Below are 18,554 nucleotides of genomic sequence, written 5' to 3'. Positions count from 1 at the left end.
TGGTGGAGGAGGAAGTGTAGAGGCTGACGTGCGGGTCCCATGTGCAGCTTACGATACAGGCCAAACACCGTGAGATTTCGGTGCCACATCATCACTTACATCGGGCCCCATCTGCCAGAAACGTTGTTAACATGTGTTTAGTAACCTGTCAGTGTTTTTTGAAAACTGTCAGCAGAATGATGGTGGTTATTTAAAAAAATTTGAAAGGTGGTAGTTTTCTGAATTAGGTCCGCGATTGTGGCGGTTTTTTACAATTTACTCGCACCCAAGAGCCAAAACGGCCCTGGGAAAGATAGTTTAATGGGGTCAACGAGACAGCGACTCACAGAAAACCATCGCTAATTCTCCTAACCCTAAACGGCTAAACCCTCTCGTCCCTCCCCATGGCGTCACCGCCGCCGCCGCCGAAGCTTCCGATCCCCGGTCGCCGCAACATACTCATCACCAGCGCTTTGCCCTATGTCAACAACGTCCCGCACCTGGGGAACATCATCGGCTGTGAGCATCCCTTCTACTGTGCTATCCCCCCCCCCCCCCCCCCCCCCCCCCCCCCCCCCCCCCCCCCCCCCGGTTTTATCTTCTCTGATGGTTTCGATTTTGGTCGCGTTCTGCAGGTGTGCTCAGCGCCGACGTGTTCGCGCGGTACTGCCGGCTGCGGGGGTACAACGCCATCTACATATGCGGCACCGACGAGTACGGGACGGCCACCGAGACCAAGGCCTTGGAGGAGAAGTGCTCGCCCAAGGAGATCTGCGACAAGTGAGAGAGCCTTCACCTCTCGATGCCTTTTTAGTTTAATTTTGGTTTGTTTGTACAGGAGTTATGAAATCTATCCAACACTGCTTTGAATTGCCGCACATACAAGTACGCACGAAAGTTTCAGTTATCAACCTGTGATATGCTATACACCTAGTTAGTAAATTTTCCATACTTCATATGAATAATGAAAGCATTTTATTCGTAGTAAGCTTTCCCGGCTGAAAATGCAGGTACCATGTTATCCATGACGAGGTCTACAAGTGGTTCGACATAAAGTTTGACAAGTTTGGGCGGACGTCCGCTCCTGAACAGACAGAAGTCTGCCAGGCAATTTTCCATAAATTGATGGAAAACAAATGGCTCACAGAGAACACCATGCAGCAGGTACAGCTAATTCCTTGCCTGACCTTGCATATATTCATCTCCGCATGTTGTTTCTGTTATGCAAAAAATTTCTGCTTTGCAGCTTTATTGTGACACGTGCGAGCGATTCTTAGCCGATAGGCTTGTGGAGGGGAAATGTCCGACAGAAGGCTGTAACTATGAAGCAGCAAGGGGTGATCAATGTGAAAACTGCAGCAAATTGTTGAACCCAACTGAGTTAATTGATCCAAAGTGTAAGGTAAGCATACACAATACTTTTTGTAACATATTTAGTTGTGTTCGGTGTATCATTGTGATTTACCTGAGCACACGAGGTGTGTGCCGCGTGAAACTGCATATGATGAGCTTTCCTGTGCTGTTTCTGTTTTTGTAGGTCTGTAAGAATGCTCCACGTATTCGTGACACAGATCACTTATTCCTGGAGCTTCCTCTATTGAGTGATAAGTTGGTAAACTATATTAACAACACTTCAGTAGCTGGTATGTGGAGTCAAAATGCTATTCAAGCAACAAACGCATGGTTGAAGGAAGGGTTAAAGCAACGCTGTATCACCAGAGATCTTAAATGGGGAGTTCCTGTTCCACATGAGAAGTATAAAGACAAGGTTTGGGCATATCAGATATGAATATATTTCTGCTGTTATGCGTTTATCTTATCTCATTTCTGTTTTTTTGCAGGTGTTTTATGTCTGGTTTGATGCACCAATTGGGTACATATCTATCACAGCATCATATACGCCTGATTGGGAGAAGTGGTGGAAGGATCCTGATAATGTAGAGTTGTTCCAGTTCATGGGTAAAGATAATGTGCCATTTCACACGGTATGATGCCTATGATATGGTGAACATCTCCTTTAGTTATTCAAGTTTGTTTTGGCACAAATTTAGTAGTTATTTGGCTTCATGTTTGGTTTGTGCCCAAGTTAGACATACCAGACAATTTACTAGCCAAAATTTTGGTCAAGCTTTTCCTTGCCCATGAGTTGGGCAATATGGCAAGAAAGATGAACTAGAGTTACCAAAAGAGGCATTGGCAAGCCAAAATGTGTCAGCCATCCAACCAAATAACAAAGTTTTGGCCATGACCAAATAATTTGTAGGGTAGGTTTTGGATACCATCCAAACATAGCACATATATTTGTGTATAAAGTTTTGTTTAACTGCCAAGTCAGGACAATAGTACTTCCAGCCACAAGTGGATTTGTTTTCACCACAAAATACGACTGAAAAATGCAAATTATGATTTCTTGCTGAATATTTGACCCTCCATTCAGTCGAGTCCTGTGATTGTTTGACATTATTTTTTATAAGGATATTTTGTTTTATTTTATAACCAATGGTTAAATCAATCACGCAAGAGCTACAAGCACACAAATCCATGTATGTAAGGGCCAGTTGCATTTGATGTGCTTTAGCTAATTCCGGCACGAATTTTCTGTTATACCTCATAAAAGGTTGCTTTCGTTTCAAGTAATTAGTTCTTTCAGAAATCGAAAAAAGTCCTTTAAGAAGCCAGTCTGATGCGAGCTGTATTGAAATGTATGGATAGCATATGTGTATACTGACTTTCTTTTAATGCCTGTACTTTTTTCCCATGAAGTACTTATTTGTTTAAAGGTAACTTTCAGGTCATGTTCCCTTCAACACTACTGGGAACTGGTGAAAACTGGACAATGATGAAGACCATAAGTGTTACTGAATATTTGAACTATGAAGCAGGTACTTTCCGCATTTTTGTTTGAACCTAACGCTTGATTGGTGCATAGTTCATGCTAGTCATTCATACTTGGTTATTGCTTTCTTATTTACTTGAGCTGAAATTCCTATGCTTTCTAGAGATTTATGAGTAAAGCATATCCGGCTACATCTATTTACACCAAAGAAATACCCGTTCTGTTTAGAGCAACTCTAGCAGACCCCGCATCCCGCCGACCTGCAAAACACGTTTGCAGTTCGCGCAAAACAGCTTTTGCGGGCCGGCTCGGGCTGGCACAGATGCAGACCCCCCAAACGGATCCGTAAAAAGGCATATTCGCGGAATATGCTATTTTACGGGTCGGCTATGCGGGGTCTGCTCTTTGCGCCGCTGCATCCCGCATATCATCAGCCCGCAAAAATCAAATCCAACATAATTCAACAATCGAAAACAAACTGAATTATTCAAATCGAACATAAAACAATAATCATCCGCATTACAATTAATTATTCAAATCACCGTAGCAAACTTAAATAATGCAAATACAAAACTTAGTCACTTGTCATGAATACAAATACAAATGAATACAAAAATTAGTCACTGTCCAGCCCTTTGCCAATGGTGCTCAATGAGATCTTCCTGAAGTTGAAAGTGTGTGTCTGCATTTTCAATCTCCTTGTATGTCTGAAGAAAAACTCTAATGCGGTTTGGGTCTCTTGCTGGTTTGACACGGCTACCCACATTGTCGTAAAAGAATTCTAAGTTCATTCCTCTCTCATCTTCAAGAATCATATTGTGCAGAATAACACAGCATGTCATGATGTTCTTCAAGGTTTCTTATCCCAAAAACGAGCAGGACCACGGACAATGGCAAACCTAGATTGCAAAACACCGAATGCTCTTTCAATGTCTTTTCGGGCTGCCTCTTGCACCCTTGCAAATTCACATTGTTTTTTTGTTTTGGGTTCTTTGATGCTCTTGACAAATGTGCACCAAGGAGGGTATATACCGTCTGCAAGATAGTACCCCTTTGTGTATTCATGCCCATTGATAGTGTAGTTGCAAGCAGGAGCATCACCACTAGCAAGCCTAGCAAACAAATGAGAGCGTTGCAAAACATTGATATCATTGAGAGTGCCCGGCATACCAAAAAAGCAATGCCAAATCCATAAATCCTCGGATGCAACGGCCTCTAGCACAATTGTTGCATCACGAGACTTGCCACAATACATTCCTTGCCAAGCCTTGGGGCAATTTTTCCAATTCCAATGCATACAATCAATGCTACCTAGCATGCCAGGCCAACCTCTCCTCTCATTAGCTGCCATCAATTTCTTTGTGTCATCTTCATTGGGTGCCCGAAGATACTCAGGACCAAAGACACGGACGATCACTTTCGCAAATCTACGCACAGACTCAATTGTGCTATCTTCACCAATGCGAAGATACTCATCGGCATAGTCAGCCGGAACGCCATATGCAATCACCCGCATCGCTGCGGAGATTTTTTGATATGCACTAAATCCCTTTAAGCCCGCGGCATTTCTTCTTTGGGTAAAATACCGGCAATTTGCCTCGCAAGCTTCAACAAGTTTCACAAAGAGGGATCGGCGCATTCGGTACCTTCTGCGGAAGAGGTGTGCAGGATAGGTAGGATTCTCCGCAAAATAATCTTGCATCAACATCTCGTTCCCAAGATGGCGATTCCGAGGAATGCACAGACGCCCGACAGTAGATCCTCGCCTCCTCTTCCGGTACTCGTCTTCATGCTCCTTCATGGCAAGCGCCATGACTAATGTTTGCTGCCGGAAGGTCGCAAGCATGGTCTCCACATCCGAGTTGTCCGAATCGGATAGCAAGAACTTCTCGCACGGGGTCAACTCCATCTACACGCACACCGGCGCGTCAATCTACCACACAGCTCGCAAAAATCACAAAAAAGAGACTAACCGGTGGCGGGTGATCCCGGGCGGCGACGAGGGGGGTGCGCTCGACGGTGGTCGATCCCCAGCGGCGGCGGCAACGGGGGGAGGCTCTTCTCGCCGGATCCGGAGGGGCGGTGCAGCGCACCGGCGCGGGAGGGTGTGGGCGGCCCCGCGGAGCGATTCCGCCCGCAGATATGGCCGGAATCGCCGGCGGCGGGCGGGCGGAAGCAAGGGTGGGCGGCGGCAGAAGGAGGGGGAAAAGAGCGCGGGGCTGAAATGTCCCTCCCGCCAACTGCTTCTCTGTGATGCAGGGCACCGCAGCCGCGGGGGCGAAACCCGCATTTTCCCGGGTTGGGGTCGGGAATTTGCCGCGCCCCCTAAAAATTTTTGCGGGCCGGGGCGGGATGCGGGGTCTGGTCGGGCAGGCTTTCCGGCCCGTACCCGCATTTTGGGGGTTATTTTGCGGGTCGGGGCCGGATGCGGGGTCTGCTAGAGTTGCTCTTACCCCCTGCAATTGCAGAGGCTCATCGACCTGGGCTTCCCGAAGTACAATTCCTTTTACCAGAACATATTGCCCACTGCCCAGTATTTGGCCCATGCTTGCACTGTGTGCTGTGGTGCATTGTGATGCACTTCATGCTGCAGAAGTAGTCGACACCTTTCTCAAGCCTCAACACTTCTCTTTCTTCACAGGTGCCCAGAATGACTAGCTGTGTGGGTTTGTGTTCGTATATTATTGCTTTGTACTCCATTCCTAAATATGAGACCTTTTAGAGATTTCACTATAGACTACATACGGAGCAAAATGAGTGAATCTACACTCTAAAGTATGTCTATATACATCCGGATGTAGTCCATAGTGGAATCTCTAAAATGTCTTATATTTAGGAACGGAGGGAGTATTTAGCAATGGGCCCTGTTTTCATTATGGGTCATGCTCACTGCTCCCTTGTTCTCCTGCCACCAGAGAATATTAACATGAAATTGGATGAATGGTTTGAAGAAATCTGGTTATGCCGTTATGGCACTCTAGTTTGTTTATCCTTTTTGCTTGGCTAAACATATGTCTATGGACTAAGATATGTTCCAGCAAGATCAAGACACTGTTATGCATGGGCCTGATTCAAACTACTCTGAAGTAGATTCATATGTGATATTGACACATTATGTATGTTTATTCCCTTGATAATAGCTAAATATTCCTCACATCTATAGGAAAATTTTCCAAGAGTCATGGTATTGGTGTCTTTGGCAATGATGCGAAGACTACTAATATTCCGTCTGAAGTATGGCGATACTACCTGCTTATGAACCGCCCTGAGGTTTGTATAGACATTTTGTTCAATAGATTTAAAATATCTGATAATGGCATTCATTGCAATATTTTTCTGTTTTGGGTGTTCAGGTATCAGATACACTGTTCACTTGGGCTGATTTACAAGCTAAATTGAACAGTGAGTTGCTGAACAACCTAGGAAACTTCATCAACCGTGTGCTAAGCTTTGTTGCCAAACCAGCTGGTTAGTCACTGGAGAATCTTGCACCTGACATCTAACTGTCTAGAAGGATTATCAGTTGATTTCTTTGTTTTAGAATTTATCTTGATTATCTGTGATTCGCTGCCATACTATATCATCATTCCTTATCTTCCACACTTTTGTTTAAGTTGATTTTTGATCTGCTTTTCTGGTAGGAGGCGGATACGACTCCATCATACCTGATGCTCCTAATGCGGAGTCACATCCATTGACCAATGCACTTGCTGAAAAAACTAATAAATGGGTTGAACAATATCTTGAAGCAATGGAGAAGGTAATTAATTTACTTGAACCATGTGAAATGGCACAAGTTCCTGCATTATCTCTCTAGTTTTATGTTATTTCATTGTGCCAGCTACAAGGATCTAAAACAGAATGCTCACTCCTTTCGCTACAGGTTAAACTGAAACAAGGACTGAAGAGTGCGATGGCGATTTCTAGTGATGGAAATGCATATTTGCAAGTAAATATATTTCTTTGTCTTGCTTTCCATTTGTGTTTTTAAATAGCACTGTTATATCTTATCTTGCTTTGCTGAATACAGGAGAGCCAGTTTTGGAGGCTTTATAAGGAAGATCCAGCAACCTGTGCCATCGTAATGAAAACTTCAGTTGGTGTTGTCTATCTCCTTTCCTGTCTGCTGGAGCCTTTTATGCCTTCCTTTTCTAGAGAAGTATAATCCTCATTTTCATGTTTCAGAGTTTCTATTAATAGACCCCCTTTGCCTGAGCTTACTCTTATGTTTCTTTCTTAAGGTGCTGCACCAATTAAATATGTCCCCAGATGAAGATCTGTCATTCTGTGATGATAAAGGAGAAACTGCCAAGGCAAAAAGACCCTGGGATTTTGTATCAGCGGGACATAAAATAGGGAAGCCAGTCCCTCTATTTAAGGAACTGGTGCGTATTTGCATTTTGATAGAAGAAATTTGTTAGTTGGCCATGCTTTTATATTTCGCAACTTTGAAATAATGCAGAAAGATGAACAAGTCGAGGCGTTTAGGATTAAATTCGCTGGCAGCCAAGCTGAAAGGATCTTGAAGGAACAAGCTGAAGCCGAGGCCAAGAAAGTTGCTGAAAAGCTCAAGGGCACAAAATTATCTGGTACTTACGAAATTCTTGCTATATATTTTTGCATGAATTACATGGGATAACAGTTTTTTTTTTCTGTGGCAATCTATAAACAGGCTTCTCTTTGTGGCTCAATTGTGTGCAATTTGTATGTTTTCCTGAAAATACTGGTGCAGAGTGCGCCGTCTTTCTTATGTTTGAAGCGCTCTTGAGTTACCTTCTGCTGAACCAGTTTCATAACTTCAGAAATTCACTGGCCAGTTTTCTTCTCTTGCTTTTGTATCAGAGGGAAGTTCAAAGAAGAAACAATCTGGTGGTTCGAAATCAAAGACAGCAGAGGAAGTCTCAGTTGCCAAGCTGGATATTCGTGTAGGGCTTATCAGAAAAGCAGAGAAGCATCCAGATGCTGATTCACTTTACGTAGAAGAGATCGATGTTGGAGAAGAGGCACCAAGAACAGTGGTTAGCGGCCTTGTCAAATTCATCCCTCTTGAAGAAATGCAGGTCTGTCTTTCTTAGTATCATTTGTAGTCGCGAGATTGGTATGCTGATTGGTCCTACCTCCCTAATTTGCAATTTATGGTACGAATGAGCAGAACCGGAAAGTGTGTGTGCTCTGCAATCTTAAACCGGTGGCAATGCGCGGTATAAAATCACATGCTATGGTTTTGGCCGCATCGAATGAGGACCATACAAAGGTAAGGAACGTTTGGCTCTCGTGTGCTCTTTGTTTGATAAATCATCATGAATGCACAGTGGCAGCCACTTTGGTTTGTGGAAACTGACATTTGAAATTTTAGGTTGAGTTGGTTGAGCCTCCAGAATCCGCTGCTGTTGGGGAGAGGGTGACCTTTGCCGGGTTCTCTGGTGAGCCCGAGGCTTCTCTTAATGCCAAAAGCAAAACCTGGGAGAAGTTGTCCGCTGATCTGCACAGCAACGGTGAGCTGGTGGCGTGCTACAAAGATGTTCCATTCACAACTTCGGCTGGAGTATGCAAGGTCAAGACGATAGCGAATGGGGAGATTCGCTAGGCACAGTGCCCAATCTGCAGTCTGACTGAATCGCTGTCTGATTTCATTGGAAGTTAATATTGCTGATTTACTCTCTTTTTTGAAAATTTTGACGTGTTTTGAGCACTGCTCTGCACACCGTTGTGATTTAAAGCATACATAGAAGAACGCTTGTTGTGTACTTTCGGCTCAACCTCGGGGGGCAATCTTTAGCTCGGCCTGTTTTCAGCTGAACCTAGCGCTAGCCAGCTTTAGCTCGGCCCGTTTTTAGCTGCACTTGGGGCCTGTTCGGAAGTCCGCTGGCTTCCAAAAGTGGCCAGCTTCTCTGGGAGCCAGCGCTGCGTTCGGTAGCAGGTAACCCCGGGAATAGTTTCAAATCCAGATTGAAACCAGGCCAAACTATTTGACTAACCTTCCAGCAACCAATCCAACCCAATCGAAATATTGAGGTCTAGAATCCAAACTGAACCAAGCTAGGTGTAGTTTCCAACCAAACCAATCCAGACCGTTTCATCTTTTTGGATTTAATCCATAGTTTGAAACCATGGACAAGCTGGTGTTGGTACGTAACGTGAAGGTACTGGTCATCTGCGTGGCCGTCCGTGCGCTTAATGGAGAGAGACACGGTCTTGATGCTGCTAATCGCCGGTCGTGCGCTTCATGGAGAGAGAGAAACAGCGTCATGATCGACCCGATCAAATGAAGGCGGATATGGAGGGAAACACGGCCGTCGGATCTCCAGCGGCGGCAAAGGCAGCCCAGCGACACCCCAGCGGCTACAGCATGGAAGCTGGCTTGCGATGCGCTGGTCTCGGGCGCTTTTTTTAGGAGGCTGGTCTCGTACGCTCCTAGACTGGTGGCTGATTTGTTTCTGAGATTACAACTTGAAACGATTTGAGATGGATTAGTCTGTGGCAGCATGCATGCCTTGATGGGGCGTATCGGGCCGTCGGACTGGAGGATTCCACCTATGGATCAAGGCACGGTGGCGAAGACGCGCACGCCGGTGGTCACCGCGGTGGCAACCGGGGCTGGAGAGAGCAGACAGATGGCTGCAGAGGCCGTGTTGGTGCCTCCTGTGGCGCATGCTGCCACAGAAGATCCGGGCAGGGACGGTGGGGCCACTCCCCCGTCCGCTGCGGTGATGTCGAGGATTGCGCAGGTGGCGCCAAGCGGACTTGCGGTGGTGGCTTTTGACCATGGAAGGACCGCGGATCACGGGCCAGCCAATACCGAGCCCCAGTTGCTGATCCAGACAGAGGCAGATCCCGAGGCGGCTGATAAAGTGGATAAAGTGGGGGAGGAGGCGAGCCAGCCACGGGCTGGCAGCGAGGCCCCAGGGGATCCCGAGGCAGCAGCGATTGCTGGAGTCCGTTAGCCTGGTTGATGCGTTGGGGGTTGCGATTTCGGCCAATCAGGGCGCACCTGAGGGACTGGCGGTGGACCGGCCTGTTGGGGCTGCGCCGGACCAGGACGGCGCGAGGATTCCCCTGCGGTGCCCGACAAAGTTGCAGATGGATGGGCCCCGCTGGATGATTTGCTGCAGCTAACGACAGAGACAGGAGAGGTGGGTCTGCATGTAGATGCGCCTGTGGTGGGTCCTGAGCTACAGGAGTTGCAACCCGCCATTGCATGCACGGATGTGACTACGTACAATGCATGCAGGCAGGAGATTTTGAGTGGCGATTTTGGCGCGGTGGACTGTGTGGATGTGTCGCAGCGCCATGCTGGGCATCTCTCGGCCAAGGAGATTGCCGCGCTTGGAAACATCAAAACTTTTTGCGTCGGGTTGCTTAAGAAACTTGCGCCGCCACTCCTTAAGGAGTTCGAAGGACTAAGAGGAGTAAGGACTGGACAAGATCCGTTCACACCGCGACGCACGACTCGGTCTGTTTGCTCCGGTGGATCCAGGAAGACTAAGGCTTCGGCTGCCGAAGCGGTGCTGCTCAAGACGTTGGGCTTTGACTGTGATGATTTGGCCGTTTCAGAGGACGCGCTAGGTCAGCTGCGTACGGTTTTCGACTCGCCGCTTCAGGAGCCACAGTTGAGGGCCATCGCCGCCATCTTTGGGAAGGCAATACCGCTCAATCTGGCAGGGGAGGCAGGGATGGACGAGCCTATTATGGCGCAGTAGGTGCGAGGGCTTCGATGGTGTTGGAGTCATCCTTGTCCGATGTCTTTCAACGCCTTGGAGTTGGCGTGTTGGAATGTTAGAGGCCTTAACAACCCGGCCAAGAGGAAGGCACTAAGAGGCTTTGTGGACTCTGTTCGTGCGGCGATTGTATGTATATTAGAAACTAAGCTAGAGGAAGTGAACATTTATGTAATCTTGCAATGCATGGGACCGAACTATGATGGTTTTACTTACTTACCGACGTCGGAGACGAGAGGTGGCATTTTTGTGGCTTGGGACACCACAAGGGTGCTTGTGACGAACTTTGTCAATGACTCACATTGCATCACGGGTTTTGTCTCGCCTAAGGAGGGGACACCTTGGTGGTTAACCGTAGTATATGGGCCGCAGGAGGATGAGCAAAAAATAAATTTCTTGAATGAGCTTTCGGAGAGAAGATCACTATGCCCGGGTCCATGGCTAGTGATTGGTGACTTCAATCTTATCCTTTACGCGGCGGACAAAAACAACCCGAACTTAGATCGGAGAATGATGGGGAAGTTCAAGCGTTTTGTGGACAACAATGTGCTCAAGGAGCTCTTTTTGCATGGGCGCAAGTTCACGTGGAGTAACGAAAGGGAGACGCCCACGCTAACCAAGATTGATCGTGCGTTCGTTTCTGTTGACTGGGAACTTGATCACCCGGAATGTTTGCTGCAAGCTTTGTCCACCGAGTACTCGGACCACTGCGCTTTGCATCTCACACTCCATGAGCCTATGCATTATAAAAGGAGGTTCCGTTTTGAGAAGTTTTGGGTCAAAATGGATGGATTTTTGGACGTCATGAAGGAGGCTTGGACTTGTGACCCCGGCATCACGGAACCTTTCATGCGGCTAGATATCATGCTGCGCAACACAGCTAGAGCTCTTGCCGCATGGGGTCAAAGGGAGATTGGAAATATCAAGCTGCAGATTGCCATAGCGAATATCGTTATCATGCGGTTCGACTGCGCTCAGGAAAACCGTAGGCTTACGGAGGAGGAAAGATGGCTTAGAAGAACGCTGAAGCAACTTGTGCTAGGGTTGGCATCCCTAGAGAGGACCATCTCTAGACAAAGGTCGAGAATAACATGGCTTCAAGAAGGGGATGCTAACACGCAATTGTTTCATTTGGTGGCTAATGGGAGGCGAATGAAGAACTACATACCTTCTTTGAGCATGGAGGGGGGCACTATCACTGATCAGAAAGGCAAGGATGAAGCCTTTTACAATGCTTACAAGAATTTGTTGGGCAAGGACGTAGCTCGAGAGTTCATGCTCGATTTGGAGGGTCTTGGAGTTGCTCACGTTGACCTCTCGGAGTAGGACCGTATGTTTACAGAGGAGGAGGTTTGGGCAGTCATCAAGGACTTACCCTCGGACAAGGCACTGGGTCCGGACGGGTTCATTGGCTTGTTCTTTCAAAAAGCTTGGGAGGTTATCAAGGCAGATCTCATTGCTGCAATTCATAAGCTTTTCCTTGTGAATGGTAGGGGTTTTGGGCGGCTAAACCAAGCTTTGATCACTCAACTGCCGAAGTCTCTAGATGCGTGTTCGGTCTTTGATTTCCGGCCGCTTAGCCTTGTGCACAGCATGCCCAAGATTGCATCTAAGCTTCTTACAACGAGACTTAGACCGCGCATGGGGGAACTTGTCCAGGTGAACCAGTCAGCATTCATCAAGGGGAGATGCTTGCATGATAATTTCCTTCTAGTGAGGCAAATGGCACGTTTGATGCATAGAAGGAAAGCAAAAGGAGTGTTGCTCAAGCTCGACATCACTAAAGCCTTTGACTCCTTGGCGTGGCCGTTCTTGTTTGAAGTGTTAAGAGCCAAAGGTTTTTCAGAGCGGTGGATTTCTTGGGTCGCAACTCTTCTTACTACAGCTAGCTCCAGAGTGATCGTTAATGGCTGTGCAGGCGACAATTTTATGCATGCTAAAGGCCTGAGGCAAGGGGACTCGATCTCACCTTTACTCTTTGTTATTGCCATGGATGTACTTATGCATATCAGTATCAAGGCACATGAGGCTGGAGTGATGAGTACCATCAATGGATGTAGCCCAGTGCAGCGACTGTCCCTGTATGCTGATGATGTGGTTCTTTTCATCAAACCCACACGGCCGGATCTCCTGTTTGTCAAAGAAACACTTACCATCTTCGGAGTAGCATCTGGGCTTAGAGTGAATTTTGCCAAATCTGCGGCTATCATGATTCGGGCGGAGCCTGAGGACGAGGAGATTGTGAAGTCGGCGTTGCCCTAGAAGATTGTCACCTTCCCATGCAAATATCTAGGATTGCAGTTAAGCATTTGGCAGCTGAAAAGGTCGGAGTGGCAGCCGATGGTGGACACTGCCCTTCACATCTTGCCGGGATGGAAAAGGGGTTTGGTGACTAGACCCGGCAGGCCGGTTCTTGTCAACCAAGTCATGAGAGCACGCGCTACTCACCACCTCATGATTGTGGAGGCGCCAAAATGGGCTCTTGAAAGAGTGGACAAAGGCTGTCGGGCTTTCTTCTGGGCCGGGACTGAGGAAGTTAAGGGAGGCAAATGTGTAGTATCTTGGGCGAGAGTGTGTAGGCCAAAGCACATGGGAGGACTTGGCGTCATTGATCTACACAAGCATGACATTGCCCTCAGATTGAGATGGGAATGGCTTAGACGCACGGATGCCTCCAGGCCGTGGCAAGGGCTCAGCTTGACCGCGGACAAACCGGTTGTTCAAGCTTTTGGAAGCTTGGTAAAATGGAAGGTTGGAGCGGGAGACAAAATTTTGTTTTGGAAAGATAGGTGGCTTCATGGTGCAACCATCGCGGAAATTGCCCCTCTGGTCGCGATGTCAGTTCGTACGCAAGTTGCTAACATGAGACTTGTCCGAGATGCTTTGTGTATGCACTCTTGGATGAACGATGTGGTGGGTAACTTGTGCACGGAAGGCTTAACCCAGTTTATAGGCCTTTGGGAGATCTTAGAGGAGGTGCAACTGGATGCTCGGACCGAGGACAACCCCATTTGGGCTTGGAATGCGTCAGGAACGTACTCTGCACCATCTGCCTATAAGATGCTTTGTGAGGGAGGAGTTAGATTCCACTCCTTTGGAGCCATTTGGAAGTGCTGGGCACCTCTGGCATGCAAATTTTTCATGTGGCTGGCTGTGCAATATCGTTTATGGATATCGGACAGAAGGGCTAGACACGGTCTGCAAGATCAAACATCAAAATGCTTCCTATGTGACCAAGAGGAGGACACGGTAGATCACATCCTGCAGCAATGTGTGTTCTCGAGGCAAGTGTGGTTCAGTTGCATTACTAGGATGGGGTTGACGATGGAGATTTGCCCAACCAATGACTCAAGGTTGGTGCAATGGTGGTCGGATGCCAGAAAGCGAATTCATAAGCAATCTCGGAAAGGTTTTGACACTACCGTAATGCTTATCTGCTAGACGTTATTGAAGCAGAGGAACACGAGGGTGTTTGGATCGGGCCAGATCAAGAACGAGCATGACACAGTGGACATGATCTTCGACGGTCTGAGGACTTGGACCATGGCAGGAGTGTTTGAGATCAACGTATGTCAGAGTAGTAGAGTAGCGTGTGAGTGGAGTGGAGGCTCGGTAAGGTCGGCTGTGGTCTAACCGGCAAATTTGCAATCTCTTGTACATATTTTCTCCCTTCTATAAAGCTAAGGTACGCCTTTGGCATACCCTCGAAAAAAAACCAAACCATGCCAGATTATATTAGGGCCTCAGAACATTTAAACCAACCCACCAGGAAAACCAAACTAAAACTTAGGTTCGAGTCCAAACTATTCCCTGGCTTAGGCGAAATCATTAATCAAAGAGCACTCCTTGCAAAGGTCACTCCTGTCTTCTCAGGTTGCGACAAGTGACGCATTGTATGTGCGTCACTTGTTGCAATCTGAGAGTTTTCTCTTCTGTCGTAGATCCGTTTATTCAAAACGTTTTATGTTTTAAACCGTGCATCCAAATCTCGAACCGTTTTCATCGTTGGATTCCCCACGTTGAGATCTTCAAAACTACATCTCATGTCGATAGGTTTTGATGCATTCTTTTTTCTTTCGAAAGAGACACGACGGTGCCTCTTCCAGAAGCAAATTTGTGCCTCCATTAGAAGTAAACCCGTGCCTCTGAAGGAAAAAAGTGAAAAGGCATTTTTTCCTGTACCTCTCGTAGAAGGAAAAAAAGAGGAAACATTTTTTTCGTTTCTCGCGGAAGGAAAAAAAGAAAACGCGTTTTTTTCATTTTCGAGAGGCACGGCCGTGCCTCTCACGGATGGGAAAAAAAGAAAATGCATTTTTTTCATTTCTGAGAGGCTTTTTTTTTAAAAATTCAAAAGCTAAGACTGGTGGAAAACCAAAAGGCCAGAAAAAATCAGAAAAACCACATAAAAAGCCGAAAACGCGTGCGAAAAAAATAAAAGAAACAAAATCCGGAGGGAGCGCCCGAGCGCGACACGTGGGCGGCGGCTGAGAGCGCGCTAAGTGGCCCTTGGGGAGGGTCCGGAACGAGATCTCCTTGAAAGTGCAACTAATCCCCGGGTGGTTTTGGTAATTCATAACAACATATATCTCATTGAACTAATGTCCATTCAAGTTAAATATTTCAGGACGTTCGATGATTGGCATGGCAAGGACTAGTGATTGTGGACCCCTCAAAAAGCTAAGGAAATGGATTGGCAAAAGCTCAAGACTCTACATTTTTGGTTAAGTGATCCAAGATCACATTGAGTCCATAGGAAAGCCAATACTATTAAAAGGGGATGAGGTGTTGCTTTGTAGCGACCCGACCTCAAACGGTCAAGTCTCTGTGCTTCAGTGTCATCCCTGGATCGGTAATGCTGACACACACAATACTCGAAGGATTTATAACAGAGTAGCAATCACACACTTATTACATCGAATGTCTCATAAGAGAACTTATTACAAGAAATATGGCTTAAGGCCATCTAATTCGATAAACAGCGGAAGGCTTGGAAGATAAAGCGAGCCCATCAACTCCAACGGCATAGCTGAGCTGCACAACAACGACCTATCGCACCTTTACTTGTCGTCTGAAAAGTCTGCAACATAATACGTTGCAGCCTGAAAACGGGTCAGCACATGGAATATGCTGGCAATGTAACACAGTAGAGCAAGAACAGGAATAATGCTATCACTACATGCATATATGGCTGGTGGAGGCTCTATGGTTATAAGGTTTTTGCGAAAAGCCAATTTTTCCCTACAACAAAGGAATATATTTTTATTTAACTATCATGGTAGTTGAAACATCATTGAGAAGGTTCCTCCAACTCAATCCCAATTAAAGTAATCATTAACCCCACAAATTAAATTAGAGTGATGAGATACAATAGGATAATCCAAGTACTAGATACTCAAGATGTCCATAACCGGGGACACGGCTAACCATGATTAGATTGTACACTCTGCAGAGGTTTGCGCACTTTTCCCCACAAGACTCCATCTCCTCCGTTGGATTTCTCGCACTACATGGTGTTTGAGAAACGGATGACCGAGACACAGTCTTTCAGAAGCATTAACTCTAACCCCGGGTAGACAGTACCAACCTACATCCCTCTACATCTGCTAGCCTACCACTTGAAGAGGTCATGCAACATACTCAATTATGCTAGAGCCCATAATAGCTTGTGGCTGCACATGGAAGTTTCTAGCATGAATAATCTCACGATCCCTTCGAGCCTGGGTGGCGGACCATAGGAGGATCACACGGTATATCCCCGGGATCTCCTAGGACAACACTGGTATATTCCTAGGTGCCCAAACAAGCAATCCACCTAGATGTGTATTAAAGTTGCCACCTTAAGTTGAACCATTAATTAACAACTCATATCTATCATGGATACACTCAAACCCAATCCACGTCTACGAGCATAGCATAGCAATATAAGCATAACGTAAAAGTAACTCCCAGGGTTTGATAATAAATCAGGTAATAGGTTCTACCTCATCAACTACTTCCCAATACCCACAAGTTCATCACATCCTAATCATGCAGTGTTTGAGGATTGGAACTAATGCATAAAAACTGGGTATGAAAGGAGTATGATCATTGTGTTACTTGCCTTGCTGACGATCCGCAAAACCTAGTGACTCGTAGTAGCACGCTTCGCACTCCGGGAATTCTATCGCAAACAAACAATAGCATACATAAGCAATCAATCAAAGATGCACGAGTGAAACTCAAATAAGAAGATCTAACCAGAAAGTTCAACTTAAGAACTCCGGTTTGCAAAAAGAATCAAATCAAACGGAGCAACGAAACTCAAACTGCGAAAGAAACAAAATCCGTTTACTAATCTGGACTAAAGTCAAATTTTACAGTACCAAAATCTTGTTCAAGTTGGTTAAACAGAAAGAGGGCTTCGATATGAAGATCTAGGCGCTTGAATCGCCCGATTCCGATAAACGAGCGAAAAGATAAAGTAAAACGAAAATCGGATCAGAAATCACGATCGAAAATAATCGCGAAAAACCCGAGAAAAAGAAAAACTGACGAACAGGCTAACGAACGAACGTTCGCTGTCTGTGACTAACGGATGAAAACCGTTCGTTAAAACGAACGTACGGACGAACGTTCGCTAAATAACTAAACCGAAAAAACGAACCGATCTATAAAAAAACAAATCTAGGGTTTACCTAAAAAAACCGAACGAAAAAAAGGCGGCAACCCCGGCGAACTCCGGCGAGGCGGCACGGCGGCGGCGGCGGAACGGCGCAGCGACGACGTCGGCGGCGGCGGCGCGGGGCTCGAGGCAGTGCGGGGCTCGAGGCGGCTAGGTCTTCGGTGCGGCGCGGGCTGGGGTGGGCTGCAGTGGGGCGGCGGCTTATAAAGGCTGGGCGAGGCGGAGTCCGGGTCGCCCACGGCGGCCCAAGTCGGTTTGAATTTTTTTAAATAATTCTAACGCGTAGAAAAAGAAATAAAAATAATACTAAACTGACTCCAAAAATCCCGAAATAAATTTTCCCCATCCTCTAAAAATATGCCAGACAAGGTGAACATTTATTTGAGCCTATAATGCAATTTTGAAAAACGCGTATTTTTCCTATGCAAATAAAATAGCAATAAAAACCAAATAAAATTATTGATTTGATTTTAATATTTTCCTCCAATATTTCATTTATTTTGGAGAAGTCATATTATCTCCTCTCATATATTTTAATATGAAATATTTTCGAAGAGAAAAATAATTAAAACAAATGATCCTCGTTTCGTTATTTGATAAAAATTCAAATATGAAAACGGTGAAATACCCAACTCTCTCCGAGGGTCCTTGGGTTGCTTAGAATTTCGAGGATCGCGAAACAAAATGCAATAAAATATGAGATGCATGAAAGACATATGTATAACATTCCAAATTGAAAATTTGGGATGTTACATGCTTAATGGTCTTTTTGCTCAAGTGCTTAAATATTGCTCCAAAATCCTCTACCACTTTCTCCATCCAAATATGCCCAAACCCTACATTCCAACTCGGGCCCACCGAAATTTCCTATCCGGAGCCACCGAGTTCATCTAGACTTAGCCACTGCCAAACCCTAACAAATCGGATCCACCGATATGGATCTCGATCCCACCGAAAGGACCTTGCCAGCTCTCTGTTTCTAGTTGCAATTGTTTTGATCCCACCGACCGAGATGGCTTGACCAGTTCTTTGTTGCCATATTGCTTCACTTTGGCCCCATCGAGAAGATGCAATCGATGCCACTGAGACAAGGTTTGCCCTAGCCAATGGAGTTGGTTTTGAAAGAAAGTTCAATGCCAATGGAGTTGAATGGGAAGAAGATCAATACCTCAAGACGAAGTTTGTTCCTCAAGAGGAGAAGTACTGCCCACTTCTTTTGAGGGAACACAAGATCAAGATGATCTTCCACTACAAGACCACAAGCTAAAAGGCAAGGACAAGCTTCAAGAAGAGATTGAGTCATTTGAAGAAGCACCTGAAGCCATGGTCAAGTGGGTTCCCAAGACTTCATCAAGTTCAA

The 18,554-nt window shown here is 46.1% G+C and overlaps 1 protein-coding gene across 1 annotated transcript; it reads left to right on the top strand.

The window, feature by feature from the left end:
• The first annotated feature begins 248 nt into the window (after positions 1 to 248).
• On the top strand, positions 249 to 8,562 carry LOC123098230 (probable methionine--tRNA ligase). Its single transcript, XM_044520163.1, has 17 exons — positions 249 to 498; positions 615 to 759; positions 990 to 1,143; positions 1,226 to 1,381; positions 1,517 to 1,747; positions 1,821 to 1,964; positions 2,771 to 2,861; positions 5,979 to 6,085; positions 6,169 to 6,283; positions 6,457 to 6,575; positions 6,699 to 6,764; positions 6,846 to 6,974; positions 7,057 to 7,200; positions 7,278 to 7,404; positions 7,658 to 7,875; positions 7,968 to 8,069; positions 8,172 to 8,562. Exons 1-17 carry the CDS (start codon positions 384 to 386, stop codon positions 8,400 to 8,402), a joined length of 2,394 nt encoding a protein of 797 aa, XP_044376098.1. The 5' UTR covers positions 249 to 383; the 3' UTR covers positions 8,403 to 8,562.
• Positions 8,563 to 18,554: the final 9,992 nt, after the last annotated feature.

The sequence above is a fragment of the Triticum aestivum genome, chromosome 4D (genome assembly GCF_018294505.1).
Source record: "Triticum aestivum cultivar Chinese Spring chromosome 4D, IWGSC CS RefSeq v2.1, whole genome shotgun sequence".
Taxonomy (NCBI): Eukaryota; Viridiplantae; Streptophyta; class Magnoliopsida; order Poales; family Poaceae; genus Triticum; species Triticum aestivum.
Note: the sequence above shows the minus strand (reverse complement) of the source record. Positions and strands in the feature narration are given on the sequence as shown.